Raw genomic sequence first — 21,600 nt, 5'->3', positions numbered from 1 at the left:
TTGAATTTTCATTAGCTATATTGAACTTTATACTAAATATGTTCATTTCTTTATACTTCAGAACCAGTAGTCATTAATCACTGTTCACGTGCATGCTTTCCCATATACATTACCTACATTACATAAACACCAATTAACAAATACGTACCTCAACAAGATGTGGAAAAAGGCGAGTGGCATTGATGGGAGATTGGTTGGGATTTCATGTTCACATGATTGAAAGTTATTATAGTGCTTTACACCAGAGTCAATGCTCACAACCACCACATACATGTTAACATTAAATGTGTCTGTTCGATTCAGATTACTGTACTGTATATTGTAATTTTTAAACATCACATGTTTTGGTGGCATGCACAAACAAATTTACATTAACGATCATGTGAAAGAACAAACAAAAATTATGTAAACATAAATTTAACATGTTTATGTATATATCTGATATGCTTGCATCTTTGATCTTATATTGCACAAGTGTATTTTCATATATTTGATTAACCAAAATCTGTTTTGACAACAAGGAGAAAAATACTACGCAAAAACTAGAGCCTTAGGTATCAACGTCGCTATGCAGAATTGTATATATATAATATTTCAACTTGAAAACACATTTAGGCTGATTGTTGTATTATGTTGCGGTAGTGAAAACGTATAAACAATACATCAACTGTGATAAAGTGATGGATGGCTATTTAGAAAACTCCTAATCCCAAGTTGACCATTAGGCATGTCACTGTCAGTAAAATAAAATATCAGAGAACTTTTCCTGACAATGTCCACACATTCGTTCCTTTGCATTACATGCATAGGAACTAATAATGCTGCAAAATTTTGAAATCCTTTTAAACCACAAGATGCAGGGATTTCACCTAAAAAACTTGGATCCGAGTTTTCTGGGTCTGAGTTTGATAGATGCCATAAAATACATGCTTTCTTGAAATGCCAAACATTTGCAAGATGCAAGAGGCTTTTAATTCTGAAGAAAAGATTGAGGTACAGTACCCAAGAGAGAGCAAATACCAGAATATAATTTATGTGGTATGATATAACTGTAACAAGACAATTTATTATAATTATACCTTAGGCAAGACTTTTTTTATAGCCTGTTTCGCGAAACCTGTCGCAGCCTTGAAATCTCCAAAAATAAGATGTGTGATGTCTTCCTATTTATACGAATTTAATGTATTTCACCATTCCATTGCTTAATTGTTTTCATTCAACAATTAAATTTTGAATTTTATTTTATCCTCCATCAGGATGTTTTTGGCAAAACTATTTGCTAAACTAGAAAACAGAATTTTATTTTAATTTTTTTCCACCCGCCTCTGATGATCTTTAAAAAAAAATAAGTTCGCGAAACAAGGAATAACAAAAGTCTCGCCTTCAATACTTTAATTTGCATATAGAACATTTAAACAATTGTTTTAACATAAAAAAAAAAATATATAATTATAAAAATTACTTGTAATTTTACCATACACTAGTAATATTCTTATCTATTTTACTTTAAAATAAAAAGATATATTTAATTCATGAATTTGAAAGACACAAATAGTATTCCAAGAACAAAATAATTTGGAAATTAAAATTACAACTATAAAGAGAATGATTTCAATTGAAAACAATTCTACATGATATTCAAATAGTTTTATCTGGTTTGCTTATTTAATGTTGTAAATCTACATGATTATGCAAAAATTAAGTAATGCGCGGGTCTATTGAAGATTATACAAAAAATGGCGATGGCATTGAATGACTACACTACACCATCTTTATTAGTTGGGCATACAATGCAGTAAGTAGAGCAAAACTTCAAAAAAAATTGTAACCAGAATTACTAAGCGAGTACTTGCTTTTTTGACGATAAACATTTGCAATAAAATTGTTGGGTCAACTGAAAACCACCCTCAATGGTAAAAGGCATTAGATTAGACATTAAATGCCTTTCACTATCTCGTTCCGGAGTGAGCCAACAAGGAAAGTGCACATTTTTTGCGTATGACTTTACCAGATTAGCTGTAGTGTTAATTTATCACATACTTGTACCTCAAGATTCAACTGCTGCATCCTGGGCTGCACACCCAGAGCGATGAATTAAGAATCAGAAATTGAATGTATTTGCTACATTTCAATGGCATATGAGGTAACTATTATTCCATATCAAATAAATATAACAATACACAGGAGAGAAAATGAATGCATTTTTTACATATTAGTAGCCTATAAATTCGATTTGAAACCCCTACATTTTCTATTTTTGTGGACTAAACAAGAACATGAATTTTATCTTGGTGAAGCGATTCTCAAACGAGATAGCAAAATCTCTCTATTAATAAGCTAATCATATGGTTAACTGAGGGTCTTGGACAAGGATAATCTCCAAGAGGAAAAATCACCAGTAAAGGCCATGAAACCCTGTATCATCCAGTAATTTTAGAAAATGTGAACATCCTTACCTATTTAACTAGTCATTGGCTGAATTACACTGTATTATGCCACTATTACATAACACTTGAAACAGCTTCTCTAAGTGTCAACTTTAAAATCTCTAATATATATATCACTGGTTGACTATGGTAGAATCTGATTCTTACAATAAACAGTTATTTTTATTGATTAAGTTATAATCATATGCTTACATTACCATAATATAGTTTAAGAGAAAACAACATGACCCTATTGGGATTTTAACATGACTGCTATAAAAATGAAAAAAAAAATATATAAAAATTCATTAAGAAAATATGTATGTTTTTTCATTGTAATTATTATTATTATTTAAAATATATTTGTAACATAATTATTTAATATGTACATTGTCTTGATCATTGTAATACTTCAAGTTCCCACTTTCACTAAACTGCACACAAATACCATACAATATCAGTTGATTTCACAACACCAGGTGGCGCCCTTTGTTGTCAACCTGACATTGGTTACTGTTCACTACGCCTGAATGACTTCATAATCTTAATGATTTAGAATAGGCTTTTAGGAATAGGCATTTTGAAACCTAATAATTTACCATCAAAATGTACTAAAAACACAAAAGCTTGAATTATATTAGTTATCGAACACACATTTAATCATCAATTGAAATTTACAAAGAAAAACTAAGATACAACATCTTAAAATTACGTTAGAAATTGGGATCAATGGTTTGTCAGTGGAGAAATTGGCGTCCGGTTGACAGCAACGGAGTAGTATCACGTGGTATCGTGACGTAACAGTAACACTGTAGTAGTCTATGGGGAAAGACACATGAAGTGTGGTACATTATGGCAAGAGAAATGATAAAGTGGACACTTGGTTTTAGAGTCTATTTTAATAATGACAATTTCTAATCTTTCGGTCAAAACAAGGACACATCCCTGGTCATTCCTGGATTTGCCATTCAAAATTGTGCAACTATACTTGTACATTTGTACCATGGTACATGAAAAGTTCTAAATACTCTAGAGGGAGGGTGCACAATATCACTGCAATACATATATACTCACGCTTTGTTAGCACCTGCTCAGCATAGCTTAAAATAGCTCCAAAACAGAAAGACAATTGTTCCTGAAAATAACGATATAAGACAAATTTTATACATTAACTTATTTACATTATTATTTTACGTATTTATACATTGACAATTACAAGGTGATGGCATATTGGGAAAGGTAAACACCAAGAAGGTATCTTGTCAGTTGGTAGACTTGTTTGAGGATTAATTATAGAACAATACATCCCTCTTATCTTTAATTAGATTTATGAAGCCTCTTACCTTTTCTAGGACCATCCACTTTCTTTGCTGTCTTTGTTTTTTGATAATCTGTGGAACATCAATGATTCCAGAACCTGCCAAGATCTCCTGGACTCCTGCCAAGATGGTACAGAATGTACCTGTTCTTCCAACACCACCACTAATAAGGGAAAAATACATTTAAAGTTTATATTTACTGTACTACAGTAATCTGAATAAATTTATCTTTTATGAATAGAACATTACGTGATAATCTGCAATTTTAATGCCGCTATGGCCGCCACTACCATCATCCCCTTATCCCCACCCTCATCATCACCACCATCATTATCATCGTAATCATTGTTATCATCTCCATCATAAGCACCATCACCATATATGGTATAATAATTTTATATATGGTATAATAATGATATATTATCATGAAGATCCCACTACAATTAGAACCTACTTACTTGCAATGAACAATGATTGGTACTGATGTGTTCCTCTGCTGTCGGTGGTAATTGAGTACCTCTCCTACAAACTGCAATACTGAGCTAGAGTTGGAAGGCACTCCACTGTAAAATATCAAAACATCAAAAAATGTAGACATTACTATTATTATGGACGTACTTGACACAAAAACATAAATAAGATGAAATTTTGACCAATTTAAAATCTTTAAAACACAAACAAAAATATGTGGATCTATCACTTACAATTCTGGCCATGCGGTGAACTGTAAGTGTGCAAACGTTTTCATTTGCCGGGTCTCTCTGTGGCTTATGGTCATCAGTCGTTCCACATGGTAATCTGTTGTCTTGGTCGCTTGAAGAGTCACTGAGATTGGCCCATGTCTCATGATTTGACCTCGCTGCTCTGGCCAATATGTTACAAAGTCAGACTTGGCCTAATGAAAAGAGGAGAAACAATATCATTATTAGTGTATATTTAGGAAAAATTATAATAAATAAATGAAAGGCAATCTTTCAATCAGATTGTTTAAAAACATTTTTTTATCATTAATTTGTATTGTGAAGTAATAGGCTAATGAAAAAATGCTTTAATAAAATTTAAAAATACAAAAACCTCAAGAGAAACTTTATAAAAAGTTGTTGCCTTTCCATATATCCATGCGGTAAGTTATAATGAGCTGGCATTAAACATCCTTTACTTTTAATCCATTATTTTTGACTTTTATAGTACATCTTTATAGATCGTTATATTACTAAAAGTATAGACAGTTTGCATAACCTACTTTTCCAGGTGGCTTTGAAAGCAGCATAGCAATAACTGACACCTGATTTTCGTAGACCATAGTCCAGAAATCGAGCATGGTCATACTTGTTGGGGCTTGAGTGGCAATGATGGTCGGACATGATGGCGTTAGGTCATCCAAGTAGCTCGCATTGACGTAGTCGTCCTTTAAACCTTTTAACTTGACCCGATTATGATCATCTGTGTATTCATTAAAGAATGAAAATTTTTTTAATTATTTTGAGCAGGATGAAGACGGTATTAATTAAACATCATGTTTCTGCTATGGTATTATATTAATATTTCAACACTCCCTGTTTACAAACCTTAGATATAAACCGACAGAAAAAAGACAGGATGTATAGACAAGCATAAGAAAGACAACTATAAAAATAAAGACAAATAAATAGATGAGTGGGTGGTAAATGGATTTTCAAATAGATACACAGATTGATGATTAAAAAATGGATGAATAGAAAACAGAGGTACGCACAAAGTAGGTATACCGACACACACAAACACACTTACAAGGCATAAAATCAGGAAAACTGTTTTTAATGGAGTAGCAGCGTGCAACAGATATTGAATATTGTCTGGTATCCCTATCTTGACTCTCCATCAATTCCTGCAAATTAATACAAGGTACAGTTGTAAACATAAATTTGCGTGTAATTTGCTCGCCTATTGAATAACAAATTATGATTGGTCAGTTAAGTTTGATTGACATTATGGGCATTACACATGAACACTGTAAATAAGGCAAGTAGATTAGATATATTGTGATGATTAACGTTTTACAATGTGCTTTTGAAAACTCACTACTGATATGCATTATCATGATCATCAAATTTTCCTGCGAAGTAATTCACCTTTTTAAAATTTATTAAAATGAAAAACATGCAACTCAATTAAAACACAAACACAGTTAAAATTGCTTACCTTCCAAAGACTATCGATAACTGTTGGTCCACTTAATGTTTGTTTGTTGAGTCCTTCAACATACTTCTCTAGTTTCTCCACTTCTTCTACAAATCTATCCAAGACTCCTTTATCATCATAAGGATCAGCACTTGGCAATTTCACAACTCTCATTTGTCGCTCTTGTGGCTCAGGCTGGCTTTCAGTCTTTTTTGGAAGGAGGACATTTTCAAGAGATTTTTGTTGGTTGTCTGGGCTGGTGGATAAAAGGTCTGGCTGTTTTGGACCGGTGAATTTAGTCGGTTGCAGTGGTTGTTGAAGTTGTTGTTGTTCTAGTTGTTGGATATTCTGGATTGAATTTGGACCAGTGGACTGCTTGCCCAAACTTTGTCTTGGTTGAGGAACTGGTTTTTGGCTTTGCGAATGGGGAGGTGCTTGCTGTGCGGCTGTTTGTTGGCTTTGGTACGCACCCTGGGGTTGTTGAGCCCCTGGTTTTTGGTTTGGGTATGTGGCCTGGGTTTGCTGAGCCCTTGGTTGTTGATTCGAGTATGTGTTCTGAATTTGCTGAGCACCTGGCTGTTGGTTTGTGTATGTGCCCTGGGCTTGCTGAGTCCTTGGTTGTTGGTTTGGGTATGTGCTCTGAGATTGTTGAGCCCCTGGAGGTTGGTTGAGGTATGTACCCTGGGTTTGCTGAGCCCCTGGCTGTTGGTTTGGGTATGTGCCCTGGGTTTGCTGGGCCCCTGGCTGTTGGTTTGGGTATGTGTTCTGAGATTGTTGAGCCCCTGGAGGTTGGTTTAGGTATGTACCCTGGGTTTGCTGGGCCCCTGGCTGCTGGTTTGGGTATTTGCCCTGGGTTTGCTGAGCCCCTGGCTGTTGGTTTGGGTATGCTCCTTGGGTTTGCTGAGCCAATGAATGTTGGTTTGGGTATGTGCCTTGGGTTTGCTGAGGCCCTTTTTGTTGGACTGACTGAGTAGGGTGATGCTGTGGAATAGGCTGATTGGTCATCTGATTTGGAAATGATTGTTGGCTTTGATGTTGCATTTGTTGTCCAACGTTTGTGTGCTGCTTTGGTTGGTAACCAAGGCTAGATGTAGGCATAAACTGTGGATTTTGGGATTGGGTCTGTGGATGCTTTTGCTGTCCAGTTTGTTGAGAATAAATCTGAGGTTGAGGATTCATCTGAGATGAAACCTGGTGAGGGTGGCTTTGTGGATAGCTGCCTACAGTGGCTTGCTGACTCTGGTACGCATGCAATTGCTGTTGTGCATATGGCTGATTGGGATGATGTTGGCCTAGGCCTGCTGGCTGAAGCACTTGTACTCCACTGTCAGGTTGAGTAGGAACTTGAGATAGGCTACTTGGGGGAGATTGGAGCATGGTACCTGTAACTGCAGACTGAATTATACCAGTTGGTTGATTGCTGGCATACTGTGGTGCTCTGGGTCTATGCTGTGGGCTACCATGTGATGGAGAAACATCTTGATTCTGATAGTATTGTCCAGCAGGCTGTTGGTTATGATGAGTGAAAGCAACATTTGCTTGTCCTGGGGTCTGCTTTAAAATGGCTGCTTGGTTCTGAGGGTGTGGTAGTCGCTGTTGCATGAATTGAGCCTGGTACTGTCCCATTTGCTGTGGTGTCTGATACATAGTCTGTTGGCTGAATTGAGGCTGTTGCTGCATTTGATATACTTGAGGATGCATGCTAGTGTTTTGTGCTTGAGATGCCATGCCACCAGTAGGTGCTTGCTGTGGTAAACCTTGGTTCTGGCTTGGTTTATTCATCTGTACCTGACCTTGGTGCATCATTCCTTGAGGCTGATATGGTGTGTTATGCATTGACTGGGCCTGTTGGATGTAGGGCTGTTGCATTGGGCTGCTAGAGGGCAATATGTGCTGTGTAGACGGAGTAACCATTTGGTTGGGCTGGTAGCTTTGCTGGTATTTAGCTTGAGGGGCGATGGTTGGTTGTTGACTAATTGGATTCATGGATGCTGCTGGTTGATGCATGGATGCAACTGGTTGATGTATGGATGCACCTGGTTGATGTACGGATGCAGCTGGTTGATGTATGGATGCAACTGGTTGATGTATGGATGCAGTAGGCTGATGTATGGATGCAACTGGTTGATGTATGGATGCAGTAGGCTGATGGATTGATGCAGATGGTTGATACATGGATGCAGGTGGTTGATGAATTGGCTGTTGCTGAATAGATACAGGTGGTTGCTGATTCCCAGATACAGGTGTCTGGTACCTTGAAACAGGTGGATATTGCATGGATAAAGGTGGTGGTTGAGCAGAGACAGGCTGATGAACAGAGCCAGATATTGGCTGCACTGCCTGCCTTGATACAGGTGTCTGTTGCATGGACAGAGGTGGCTGCAAGGGTGGATTCATCTGATGCACTGATGGTGTTTGGTACATAGATGTAGGTGTTTGACTAACAGATGCAGGTGATTGACCACCAGACATCGGAACATGATGTTGTGAGACAGGCATTTGATGCACTGAAGTATTCCTTGTAGTTGAAATACTCCTTGCTGGGCTTGGAGGAGGTGCGCTAGGCCCACTGATGTGGCTTTGGGGCTGTGATAAGGGTGTTTGCTGAGAGAGCATAGAGCTTGGTTGTGATTGTAAGCCACCTATGACAGAGCTTGGTTGCATTGCTAATCCTGCAGCTGCTGTTGGGTACACACTCGGGCTTGAAGGCCCACTAGCTGGTGAACTAGATGAACTATGAGATGTCTTGGGTTTCCAGAAGTCAGACAATTTGGGCCCAGCCGGTCCAGGTTCTGGTTGCCTAGGCACTGAAGCTATGTGAGCACCTGTGAAGAAAACATTGTTATTATTAGGCATTCTTTGACAGAATATTTGATTAATACACAGAATACATGATTAATTTGCTATTCAGCAGTTTAAGAGAAAAACTACAATAAAATAAATAAAATATCAATCAAAATCCCATTAAAACCCAACTGACAAATCCCAATCAGTTACAGGTCAGTCACTCACTTGGTTTAGGTTTGAACCTGGCCATGTGTTTATTTCTCTGTGTTCTCCTGTCCTTCACAATATCTGTACAGTTGGTGTGAATCTTCATAATTCCTGTCTGCAACTTCTTGTAAAAGTCAATTCCTTTGTGTGATTTAGCAAGTAGATCATCATAAACGGTGTATGACATGACTAGTTCCTGAATTTTATCTTCTCTCCTACAAATTAAACAGTATGCAAGCTAACAATCTATTTTGCGATTACAAGATTAAAGAAATATTGATACACACCAAACCTCACACTGGTTTATTCAATTTCTGTAATATATAAAAATTCTACATTTAGTAATGGTATAAAACTGTTTTGAAAATTACCGTTTTGCAATGTCAGCAGACATCTTCCTTGTGTCTGCATACTTTGCGTTAGCCTCTGTCACTGCCTTTAAAATATTGTCTTGTGCTGATAAGTTCTGCTCTATGTAGGTTACTGTCGTCTGGTGCTTTGCTAGTTCTTCTTCAAAAAATTGCTGCAATTATATTAAAATAAGTGTACTGTAAGTAAATTTTTAATTACTAATTCAATTACAGAATTTCATATGTAAAATACATTTTAAATATGTCAAGGAGACATATCTTCAGGTACTTCATAATTAGTTATATTAGATTAACTGTAGTTATAGCTTCAAAATTTGTCTGACTTGTTTCAGCTCCAGGACTTAGGTGGTCCCTAACAAGTATTGTAGAATATATATGGAAAGAAAATATATGTTATTGTATATGTATGTTTGCTTGTACCAATCAGCACTGTATAATTAATCAATCAATAAATGGACAAGGTGCATAATACAGCTGCATGTCAACAAACTAATGACTGAGGTGTATTGTTGAATAAAGTTGCTACCTTCCTATTAGCTTCATCCTTTGTAACTATAACACTTGTTATATCATCATTCTGCAGCTTATCCCTCAGTTGTTTTTCTAGATGTTTACGTTGACTCTTCATTTTCTCTACTTTCTCGATGAGCATCTTGAGCGTGTCTTGTATGCCTTGGTCTTGTGTTGCTGAAAGCAACAATATCAGCCATCACTTTATGAATATTTAAATACTTTCAAAATCTTTACTAGTAGTACAACACTTACTTGTTTCTAATTAGGCTTGGAAGGGTAGTTGCTTTTTGAATCATTCAATTTTATAAATTTTGTATTAGTTACTGCAGTTATTAGTGTAATATTTGCATAAAATACAGCACAGTACAATTATATTTATGTATTAAAAACAAAAATCATGAATACGTATTATATAATTACATTATAAATATACTTTATACTTGGAAATGTCATGAATATGAATTAATATTTAGTTATATCATAAATATACATTATATGATTACTTTCTGAATCTTTTTGCGATGGAAGGTAAGCTTGAAGTTCTTCTAATGGACCACCTAAGAGCTTGATATTAGCCAGGTGGATCTCCATTGCTTTATGCAAATCGGTGTTAGATTGGCTGGCTTTTGTGTGGCCTTCTTTATATTTCTTAAGCTCTTTCACTATTTCTTTTGTTACCACTTCAGGTTTAGTACCACATTCTTTCTGTAGGTAAAATGAAAAAAAATTTATTTGCATTTCATTTATTAATTTGACTTTAAACGGTCTAGGAACTGTGTCAGCAACGAAGTGCCATGACACAAATGTGTTCGCAGCTCCTGTAACTTATTACAGGTTACATAAGTTAAAAAATTAGAATTCAGATATTTACCACTTGAAATACTGTATATTAAAATAAAACACATATACACCAAAAAAAAAAAAAAAAAACCAAAAAAATTTGCAGACTTCTAAAAACAGATTAATAATAATTCACAAATTTGAAGAAAAGTATGTATAATGTAAAGGCAATAGGCGTATGTACACTTTTATATATATGTAATCATAATGATATTGCATATATAAACTTTTTACATTGATTTATTATGTTTAATTCCAGAATGGAATGTGGTAAAGGTACAGTAGAACCTCGATTTTACGTACGGTACGGGACCGGAGGGCGTATGTAAATCAGGGGATCCGTAAAATTGAGGTTGGATTAAATTTGTAGTGACCTTTGACCCAATACGTACGTAACTCTCAATAAACGTAGGCCTACGTACGAACGATGTTACCTAGGCCTAGGCTAGACCTAGCCTCTAGGCCTACAAATAAAACCATGTGTTTAGTGTTTTTTATTCATCATTTTACGATGTCATAATAAAGTGTTCAAATAAAACCATGTGTCTAGTGTATTCATTACTTTATATCTTTTATTTAACTAAAGAACATGGAAATATTGTAAGACTACCTATACGACAAAGGTATAACTTGGGAATTCCCCTTCATGGCTATTCTAAACTGTTGTGTTGTCTGGGCCGCTGAGACAAACTAAATGTGCACTGCAATGGGTGAGCCAACCAATTAGCGTTCGTGTATGTGAAACAGCAACCATGTGCACTGCACTGGGCGAGCCAACCAATTAGCGTTCGTGTACGAAATTATGCCTACTCAGCTTCGTGTACAAAATTCCACCAGACGAGTTTTCCACACGAAGCTTAGGAGGAAAGCAATTATTTTGAGCACTATCGGTAGTTGTTCATCTCGCCCTGTTCACAATGTTTTTTATTATAACAGCCCGGTATTAGACTCAATCAAAGTTGCTGTTTAATGAAAATAAGTTGCATATGGTTTGTTTATTGTTTTAGTATTGAAATAATAAGACAGAAGTAACAAATCTTTTTTTACTTATGGTCGCTCTGAAAAGGGCTGTTTGTTTTGAATATTTTCATGGTTTTTTGATGACGTCATCGTCGAAAGGAGGCGTACGTAAAACCGAGGGTTCGTATAACTGGGATACGTAAAAATGAGGTTCTACTGTACATACACTAAATGCCTCTTCCTCCTCTTTCTCCTGGTCAATGATAGCTTGAACTTCCTTTAGCTCCGCATCAACATCTAGTACCACATTTGAAAGCTCTATATGAAAAAAATATATATATAAACAGTTAGCTACTTCAAAAGCCTGCCTTCAGCCACCATGTTCCTTTGACATTGGACACCTGTGATGCGTGTGTTCTGCTTGTTCCCTTGATTGCAGTTAAAAGCTAGTTTTATAATGTATATATTAAGTATATTTAATGGACATTTATATAACTTGAAATGATCATTTGATTGTATAAGGTACAGTTTAGCACACACCAATGTAAAAGTAACACAATAGAAACAAGATCCCATGTTTAAAACACCTGCTTTCTAATTTTATTTATGGTACATAATCCACCCTTACCTCTAAAAAAAAGAATTCATTTTCAAATTCTCACCGTTCATCGACTGAACCAGAGACTTTACGGCATCAGGTTTCACACTGATGGCAGCACAGACCTCAAGAAGAACTTGTGGAAGTCTTTCTGGTTCCTTCTGCAACCGCAGCTGGTCAACTTGTAATGATTCTAGATACTGGCTGCAGAAAGAATCAGATAACAGTTGATACATAATTCAATACTTTATTCCATTCATTGTGTTACAGTATACACACATATTTTGACCACCATAATATGTGGCAAAGACAAGCCAAACCAGTCACTGGTCGCAAAAATTGATATTCAGTTATTAAAAGAGTTAAACAGTAAAATGACAGCTATAAAATGGTCAAAGAATCTTTTAAATCCGACGTTTCCTTATGAAGTTACTAGTATTCAAACAAACAGCTGTTTCAAGAACAATATTTGATAAATCAGCCTTCAAAGTTTATGATTTTGGGCATTTCTCAGGCAAAAAACATCACCAAATTGTTAAAAATTGATGTTTTAACATTGAAAAATGGGAAAATAACAGCATAGCCTGATGTATAGATATATAACTGTAAATAAATAGAAAAATAAATACTTAATACATACTCTAATTGGCTGTTTTTCTCTTCAATCTTAGCACCTAATTCTCTTAAAAGTTTAGCTTTTTCTTCACTGTAAACAGACGCTGCAGCATGGGCCTCCATAGGTACAAGCTTCTTGAAGATGTCTGGTCCTGCAACCGTCACATCATAAGGTTGAAAAGTCAATGCCTTCACAAGGGATGCTCCTATAGACAAAAAATATTTTTTAGATATTTTTGTATTATCCAAAATTTAAATTTAATATCTTACATACTCGCCTAAATTAGCTCTAGACATGTAAACACCAAGTAGCAATGAGCCAAAAGATGGACCAATGAAGGTTCATTAGGATGTTCAGTCAGCATTGGTCCTGCTGAATTGTACAGTAGCCTAGTGCACACTGCACCCACTGTTACCATCGTCCCCACAAATGTTGCACAACATCTCTTGTTGACAAAACTCACACTCCTAATAGTCAGCACCCCAAACTCACTACCAACACCTCAACCCATGTTGGCCCACTCTACTACCAACACCCCAACCCATGTTGCCCCACTCTACTACCAACACCCCAACCCATGTTGCCCCACTCTACTACCAACACCTCAACCCATGTTTCCCCACTCTACTACCAACACCACAACCCCTGTTGCCCCACTCTACTACCAACACCTCAACCCATGTTGCCCCACTCTACTACCAACACCTCAACCCATGTTGGCCCACTCTACTACCAACACCCCAACCCATGTTGCCCCACTCTACTACCAACACCTCAACCCACTCTACACTCTTGTTTCAATGATTCACTCTGTATTATTCTTTTCTAATAGTTTGCATTATCTTCTGAGAGCTGCCGTCTCTGTCACTGTCTCTGAGCACCCGGTTTTCTGTGGCAGGGCAAATGTGTTTCCTGTTCCTTTACCCGGTCACCTAAGTAGGGGTCCGGGATTGCGCCAGAGCGGACACGAATTTCAACTTCCTGAAGATTTTGCATTATTGTTTTGCCATTTAAATTTATTGCTATTATTTAATCAAAATACAAATAGTTTCTGAATAACCTGTGTTACACAATGAACAGCATGGGAATATGTGAGTGCAGCACAGCACACTTGCATTTTCTTTAATTGTAGAATACAGAGCTTCAGATAATCATTGCAGGAGTAGATCAAGGAAGTTTGGAAACAAGAGGTTCCGAGGGAGCACAGTCACATCTACTCTTAGATTCACCATGGCAACATTTCTTACCTTTGATATCTGGAAGACTGTCAATTTCTGGTATCTTATCATGATAAATAAAATCATTATCTTTCTTAGCAGCTTCATGTTTTCCTACTACAACATCCTTGGTGAACACTAATGCTTCTGCAATCCTTTCTTTTTGACCCTATAAGTGGAAATAATTGTTTTATTTATATAAACAAAAACAGGATTTTAAAATTAGTAATTTCATTGAAAACATATATGCTTTTAATTGTGCCATGAGTCTTGCAAGGTTTAGTCCAATGAGGTTAAGAACTGACCAATCAGAATGTACATTTATGCTACTTAGGGTCCCACACCTTAGCAGTAAGATTTGATGGTAGAGCTCAGCAGAAGCATCCATTTCAATGCTTGTTGGAGTCTTGGATTCTTCAGTCTAAAGCTGGGCACTAACTGCTTTGTACGACCATCGGCCGCCAAATCCAACTCAACTCCCTGGTGAGCACTAGACCACACAAAACTCTCTGCTGATTGTCAGTGGCAGGCAAAACGGATCACCATAAAAAAGATCTGTTGTGCGCTTGCCCTGGTGTCTGGAGAATCATGTCAACTGACGACAATAGACAGAGTGAGTGCCCAGCTTAACTCTATTGATTCTTAAAACTCTAAAATTACTAATTGCATGTGCTACTGTTTGGTATGTTATTTTTTGAATTTCCAGGCATCAATAAATCTTAATTTTCAACTTGATGATGATATAAATATGTTTATATGTTTGGATGGGTTGAGGGCAGTATTCATAGTCATAATTTTTCTGGGCTTGAAGAAATAACATTGATATGCATTGAAAATTTTTTAATTTATTGGCAAAAGAGGGGGAAGGGATGTGCCCCCCCCCCCCCCTGCAAGCTTTTAAGCTATAGTTTTGTATTGGGTTAAGTCATGTCCATAGTTTTAATCATATCTATAATGCAAGGTAGGCAGTTGTTAAGAAAATTTCTTAGAAACCTTTGCTAACTTGACAGCTTCTAAATGTTTATCAAGCGCAGCCTTCATGTATGCAACTCTGTCTCCATATTTTTGCTGCTCTTCAGCTTGGTTACCCATGTACATCTATGAATTATGAAAAAGTAAACATGAAAAAAATTGCAAACACAAAATTTCTTTTGCCCTATCAACAGCAACAGAAAATTATTCTTTTAAGAATATGAATACTAATCACAGAGCGAACAACAGTATAATTTATTCATTTAGTGTAATTATATAATGAGTAAGCAGCATATTATCTTACCGTGACCTTGCATTCTGTCAATTTTAGAACTAAATATAGGTTCAAGACTTCAGTTCATCAAGATAATAATGAACTTACTACCACCATCTATGACAATACAAAGGTAGCAACATAGGATAAAAAATTACCACTTACTAATGCAATACTAGTAAAATGAGCAATCTTAATCTGTAGCACTTTCTTCCACTGCTTGTAGCGCCTTGATCCCACAATGATATCAGCCCTACTATCATCAAGGCCTTTGAGAGCTAGCTTGTAGAAGTCTCTAACTTGACTACTGATTCTGGCTACTAGTGAACTCTTCCTATTATCTTGCATACTCTTTTCCAACAGACACTCTTGGGCCTGGCCCTGCAAAAAAATGCAATGACAGTACAATGCTCATAGGACTGTGAGCAGACAAAGTTACAGCTCCTCTAAAGGTTGGTTTCTATACAATAAAAGTTCAAAGTTCAAAGTAATTTTATTGTCAACAATACAAGTAACATTGAAATTTGATTTCCTTGGATACACAAAAAACAGTAAAAAATATCAACAGTTAAATTCTATTCTAAATAAATAAAATTCCAGAGAATGACAGCTCAAAAAAATAAATAAATAAAAATAATAATAATCGCTACACGCTATCCCTGATAGTTTTCGGTGATGCTGATTGGTCAGTTGAACTGGGGCGCGTTCTTGATTGCATCGGAGACTGCTACGTAGTACAACGATTGCACTCAAACACTGCAGCCACAGTGTAGCAATTTTAAGAGAACCAGCCTTAGGTAAAAAAAATACAAATACAACACATGTGATATGTCTTAATCAAAAGCTTCCTTACCAACATCAGATTTATGTAAATTTGGAGAAGTTCTGTTGATATGTCTGGGCTTTTGTTTGATCCAACATGATCCTTGAGAAATGTAAACACACCAGCTGCACATTGGAAATGTGTGCACGCAACCTTCATCTCTTCTTCTGAAGTACGTGATTCTCTTGCACCGAGGATGGCGTGCAATGTGCCTAGATTGTATAAAATAGACGCCTGCTCAAAGTGAACATCGCCTTCTGTCACAAATGTGTCATCAAATGCATCAACCCTACGAGACAATAAAAATATAAATGAGCATATATTCAAAAATAATTATGGCGATATTATTAAGAAAAAGGGGCATCAAATATTTTGAATAATTTTCTATTTTATTTTATTAATTATAATGACTGATAATATGAATTTTTAAAAATTATGAAACAATACAGTAGTTAATTACTAAATCAATCAAAATAATAATTCCAAATATTTTGAAACTAAACTGAAGAAGAAACTGACCACACAAACTGAATGAAACAGCCTTCTCCCTCGGCCATTGGGAAGCGACTGGTCAGGAGGTGTAACTGACCATAGTATTTCTTCAAAGTACTCAGACCTCCAAAATCCTGTGCAACATTGCAAGCACTCTGCAAAACGAATTATATAACTTGAAAAAAAAAAAAGACATCTGTTGGACGAAGTATTACATTGTAGACCAAAATTAGGGCTTCATGGCTCTGTGTAAAAAACTACATTATAGGAAAGCAATATTGGAAAAGATATATGGAAAATTATAGGATTATAGTAGCATTGAGGCCTTATGAGAAATAAATCATAATTGATTCATCATTAATTATTCTAATACTGTATATATTAGTCATAATTTATTTGATACACAAAAAGTATGTACTACAGTAGCATAAGCATAGTTCACTTTTATTTGAACAGTAATACAGTGGCAACAGCAATACTACTTATACAAATAATACTCCTCAAAAAATGATATAAATTATAAACAATAACAAAAGTAAAACAATAATAACAATTGATAAAACTACTAAATTATAACAACAGCAATGATAACGATGAAAATAACATTAATAATAACAATACTCCTTAGAGTAGAGGAACCACGAAATTATAAAACTACATGCCAATTTTAGCAAAATATGGTTTTCAAAGCAATGGTCAAGGTATTACATGCTTTAAATGCAGTTCTAGTTTCTTGTTGAGGTGATAAAAATATCAGATCATTTAAGATTTATCACATCAATAATGAATTTTAATCAGAAGTAAATTATTAACTAGATGTCTATGGTAACAATTACTACAATGCCGTAAAACCTCAAATTGAAGCCCTGGGCCTCTTCTTTCTTCTGCAAACTTTGGATGGGCTTCTTTGCGAGATGGGCTTTTTTTCGACACTACTTTTGCAAATTAAAGGGGGGGGGGGCGCGGCTTCTTTTCAAAATGACTGCTGTAAATTCTGTGAATTTGTGCAATTAAACAATAAATAAGGTCAATGTAACATCAATCTGTATTATGGAGTGTAAACTGGCATTAAACCACCTTAACTAATAAACTAAGCCTGTTTTTAATTTATTTTGTTTTCTGAAATTCATGTACAGTAGAACCCCTCATTTACGTACGGCACGTGCAAACAAAAGAAGGGGCTTCAATTCGAGATGGGATTCAACTCGTGATTAAGCCCACTGGGCTTCAATTCGAGGTTTTACGGTATACTTAAAAGTAAACATTTTACAATCTGTACAGTCTGTATATTTTTTTTTTCTGGTATTGCATTTGAAACTAAGCATTAAGATTATTCAGAGGTTCTAGTAATAGTAATTTCCTCTGACATCTCAGCCACACACATCCTGTCAAATTCACTCGTTCGACGAAGATTGTAAAAATTCCTTTTCTATATAATAATGTCATATTCGATCATAGTTAGTGTGAGCCTTAAAACAACCTTATATTCTTATTGAAAATGTAAACATCCTGCTTCTTGGCACTCTGTGAATGGTAGTGATGTAGCAAAATCAAATCCAGATTGTCACATGGCTAAAAAGCACTTTAGCATGTGACGGTGACAAGACTATACTACACCTCGAACTGACATTTATAATATAGTTATGACACTTCAAAATGGAATTAAATTAAATGATAAAAAATAAAATGCAAGAAATATTCTAAAACCTTATGTAATTTTGAACAAAATATAAGTCTTAAAAAGCTTATTGAGAATTTATCCAAACTAGAATCTCACACCCAGAGAATTTATAGTTTTTATCTTATTTATAAAATTTTGTTTCATAGCCATCAAGAGCAAGTCCTGACAATGATATCAAAAAGTCTCCATATACTGAGGAGTGACAGTGATCAGCAAAAAGGCAGTACTCAATACCAGATATGAACACTCTTGATACTAACTGGAAGCCAACCACCACCCAGCTCTGTATGCATGCCTAATAGTCAAGTCAACCACCATCCAGCAATGTACAACTCTTCTAAATATTTCATATTCACAAAATCAATTACTATAAATTATTTAGTTCTGTTTTCCCAATTATTATGAGGAATCTTTAAAAAAAAAAAATTGTATCCTTACCACCCTCAACTGCTCTATCTGTCGAATTTCATCATTATATCGACCTGCATCTTCCATATAATGTTCACTTATATACTGTAAGAAAATCAAATTAATGGCATGAAGATATAGTTTTCATAATAGCTTTAATAATTCATTGAAGTGCACCCTCTACTGCCAAATGGATTGCTTAAATATCATAACTCTTTTATCCCCAAAATCAAATTCATTCAAACTGCCTCAACATGAATAGAAAAAAAAACAACATGAATAATAAAAAACAATTCAGAAAATTAGGAATTGATATAATTTCAACATGATGTATGTAACACCTTGAAAATATAAGAAATAAATGTTGTGTTTGCTTAATATTAATTAATGTAACTACTGTAGGCTTACAGTAGGTCTACATTTACTTTTAAAATAGGATTATATCATGAATTAGTAACCAGACATTTGTCAAATGAAGATTTTTACTTTGTTAAACTTTAAATTTAAGCTTGTTTCTTGTCTTTTTTTATACGAAAGCCTAAAATTGACTAAAATATACACTGTAGTCTACTTTTCATCCAACTGTTCGCTATAAGTTGTATAGCAAAGGCATATAGAAAGGTATAAGAGGTCTGACTCTTGGGTTTCTTTTGAAATGCAATCTTATCTCGAAAATTACTACCACAATTTACAGGGCATTATTTAAAAGATAAAAGATATAACATTGCACATAAAAGTTGTTTGCATTGAACATGTCTGTTCGAATTTCGAACTCAATTTTAATTATAATAGGGTGCCTCTTATCTCGTGGTAGTTTTTCGTTTTATTGTGTACATGCAAAATGTATAGATTCCTTTTTTTTCTCTTTTCTCTAAGGTTAGGACTGGAGTACGCCCTCACTAATCACCATGAAAATGTGCGATATTCCAATTTGTAAAGTATTTTAATTGTGCAGAAAAATTGCTAGGAAAATAGGAATCATATTTACACTGTACTGGTTATTATTAAGATTAGGTCTAAAGCCGGTTATCCACTCGGTGCGACGCGACTGCAAAGCGACAAATAACGCATGCGAAGATGCGGACCCGACGAACGGATCATCTTTTTAATGAGGATCCGTTTAGATTGCCACTGACAATCAGCAGACGGTGTTGTGTCTATCGTTTGCCGCAAGCAAATGTGGATTCGTCGTGCGGCGGTCGTACGATGCAGTAAGTGTCCAGCTTAAGAATAATTTATGGCAAAATCCATGCGAAAATTGGCTCTTATTTTCCAAAAATACGCGGACAGATTTCTAGGCCAAAATTTTGCGCGGAGGCCTTAATAAACTGACCTGGAGACTAGCTATGACTTGGGCTGCATTGTGTTGTGTATAGTATTGTGTATAGTATATATAGTACTGTAGTGGTAGTCGTAGTACCATGGAAGGGGAATTAGTTTAATTCCTCCATGGTAGTACTAGCTTACTAAAGGCCATGGATATTTATTACAACAAATTTGTAAATCCGAGGTGTTGATTGGTGGAGCTGGCCTGACCCTAACCCTATTAAACTTCAGTCATGATATCTTAGTGCACTAAGATTAAAGGCATAGGCCCACGTCATGTCACTCTATCTATCACCACTGTTCTGAACAGCGTTCAGAAGAATATCGACCAAACAAAGTGACTAAACTGGCAATATTTAAGAACAGAGGATTAGTCACTAGGCCATTAGTCACTAGGCCACTTTCTTTGACATTTCAGTTGCTTAGGCGAGACTACTGTGCTGTAGGCCTAGCTTAAGTCCTACTCTACTGAATAGGCCTACCTACTACTACTAGGCCTGGGCCTCTACTCCAGGCCTAGCCCTAGGCCTAGTCGAAAATGTGTTTACTGTACTCAATCAACAACAGTGACAGGTCACTCGGAGTTTTCGTTTCACCAAAAGTAAGTACGATATATAGACATTAAACAACGATATTTACAACCAAAATTGAACCAGTTTTAGAAAATTGTATATGGGTCATAATTCTACTAACCTTTTTCAGAACTGATGAAAATTCAGCCCTCTCTGAACTTTGTTTTAGCTCCAGAGAGAGCATTTCCATTCTGGGGACTGCCTCCATTTTGTTAAGTTTACTATGACGTCATTTTCTATCACAAGGAAATCCCTTATCACGAATCTACAAACGCCCTCTACTAGTGCACGCATACTCATGATACCAAGGAGTATAAATTTATACTCTTTTATACTCTTTGACGGCGGCTAGCAGTAGGCCTAGTGGCTTCAGACAATGTGCAGCATTATACATAATGTGAAGCATTATACATATGTTAAAATCGAATAAAACAATGTATCGGATATTCGGACGATAAGCCTAATCATGTTGACCATAAGAACGATGGTCGCTTATTATTAAGATTGCCTTATCAATCATTCTGTTTCAGAGCAACATAATTTGTGGTCGAAGTGATGATACTTCGTCAAAACAATCAAACGATTGGTTACTAAAACCGTCTTATATTGGTTCAAGTCTATTAGAAAATGTGATCCAAAAGTCGTAGGCCTAGGCCTTAAAGCAATTGTTATGGGGAATGGGGAAATATTTACAGTGTCCGTCTCTGAATTTTTATAGTTAGTCCATTTTTTAAATGTTGGAATGGTCCCTTATACAATATAATTAGGGACAAATTTAGGGGTTTTTCGACGCGCGAACTAGGCCTACCGAGCGGGGTGGGAGGCAGTGGTGTCAGTGAGATTTTAAGAACATCTGGTACATTCAGGGGCGGATTTAGGGAGGGGGGTAAAAAAAAAGAAAAAAGAAAGAAAAAAAGAAGGAATATGAAAAAAAAAATGATAGCCCAGAACGCCTTAAATGTTAATTTCGGGCGTTTGTAAGAACACAAAAATTTCGCGGGGGCATGCCCTGGGACCCCTCTAGGACGTTTTTGTATC

General features: G+C 35.8%; 2 protein-coding genes across 2 annotated transcripts in view; one reads left to right on the top strand and one right to left on the bottom strand.

Annotated features, from left to right (window-relative positions):
• Positions 1-3,264: 3,264 nt before the first annotated feature.
• Positions 3,265-20,818, bottom strand: LOC117114343 (tyrosine-protein phosphatase non-receptor type 23-like). Its single transcript, XM_033257993.1, has 21 exons — positions 20,684-20,818; positions 18,695-18,769; positions 16,603-16,730; positions 16,114-16,372; positions 15,426-15,641; positions 15,008-15,112; positions 14,045-14,183; positions 12,822-13,002; positions 12,246-12,385; positions 11,810-11,901; positions 10,287-10,488; positions 9,797-9,957; positions 9,271-9,422; positions 8,918-9,114; positions 5,927-8,730; positions 5,516-5,612; positions 4,989-5,188; positions 4,450-4,640; positions 4,204-4,308; positions 3,770-3,908; positions 3,265-3,561 (listed from the first exon to the last, which is right to left on the bottom strand). Exons 1-21 carry the CDS (start codon positions 20,768-20,770, stop codon positions 3,409-3,411), a joined length of 5,823 nt encoding a protein of 1,940 aa, XP_033113884.1. The 5' UTR covers positions 20,771-20,818; the 3' UTR covers positions 3,265-3,408.
• Positions 20,263-21,600, top strand: part of LOC117114344 (contactin-associated protein-like 4) — a 12,412-nt gene continuing 11,074 nt past the window's right edge. Inside the window, exon 1 of the mRNA XM_033257994.1 lies at positions 20,263-20,591. Within this exon, the coding sequence (XP_033113885.1) occupies positions 20,529-20,591 (63 nt within the window). The 5' untranslated portion in view covers positions 20,263-20,528. The remainder of the gene's footprint in view (positions 20,592-21,600) is intronic.

Source organism: Anneissia japonica, unplaced genomic scaffold, assembly GCF_011630105.1.
Source record: "Anneissia japonica isolate Jap-2015-1 unplaced genomic scaffold, ASM1163010v1 scaffold2994_len2133135_cov197, whole genome shotgun sequence".
Taxonomy (NCBI): domain Eukaryota; kingdom Metazoa; phylum Echinodermata; class Crinoidea; order Comatulida; family Comatulidae; genus Anneissia; species Anneissia japonica.
This window is presented reverse-complemented; position numbering and strand designations above follow the sequence as displayed.

Excerpts from the sequence above, each read along its gene's own strand:
- LOC117114343 (XM_033257993.1), bottom strand. The coding sequence starts at position 20,770 with ATGGAGGCAGTCCCCAGAATGGAAATGCTCTCTCTGGAGCTAAAACAA. Across the intron at positions 11,902-12,245 it reads TCTGGTTCAGTCGATGAACG|AGCTTTCAAATGTGGTACTA; the intron begins GTGAGAATTTGA and ends TTTTTCATATAG. Across the intron at positions 4,309-4,449 it reads TTCACCGCATGGCCAGAATT|TGGAGTGCCTTCCAACTCTA; the intron begins GTAAGTGATAGA and ends GATATTTTACAG.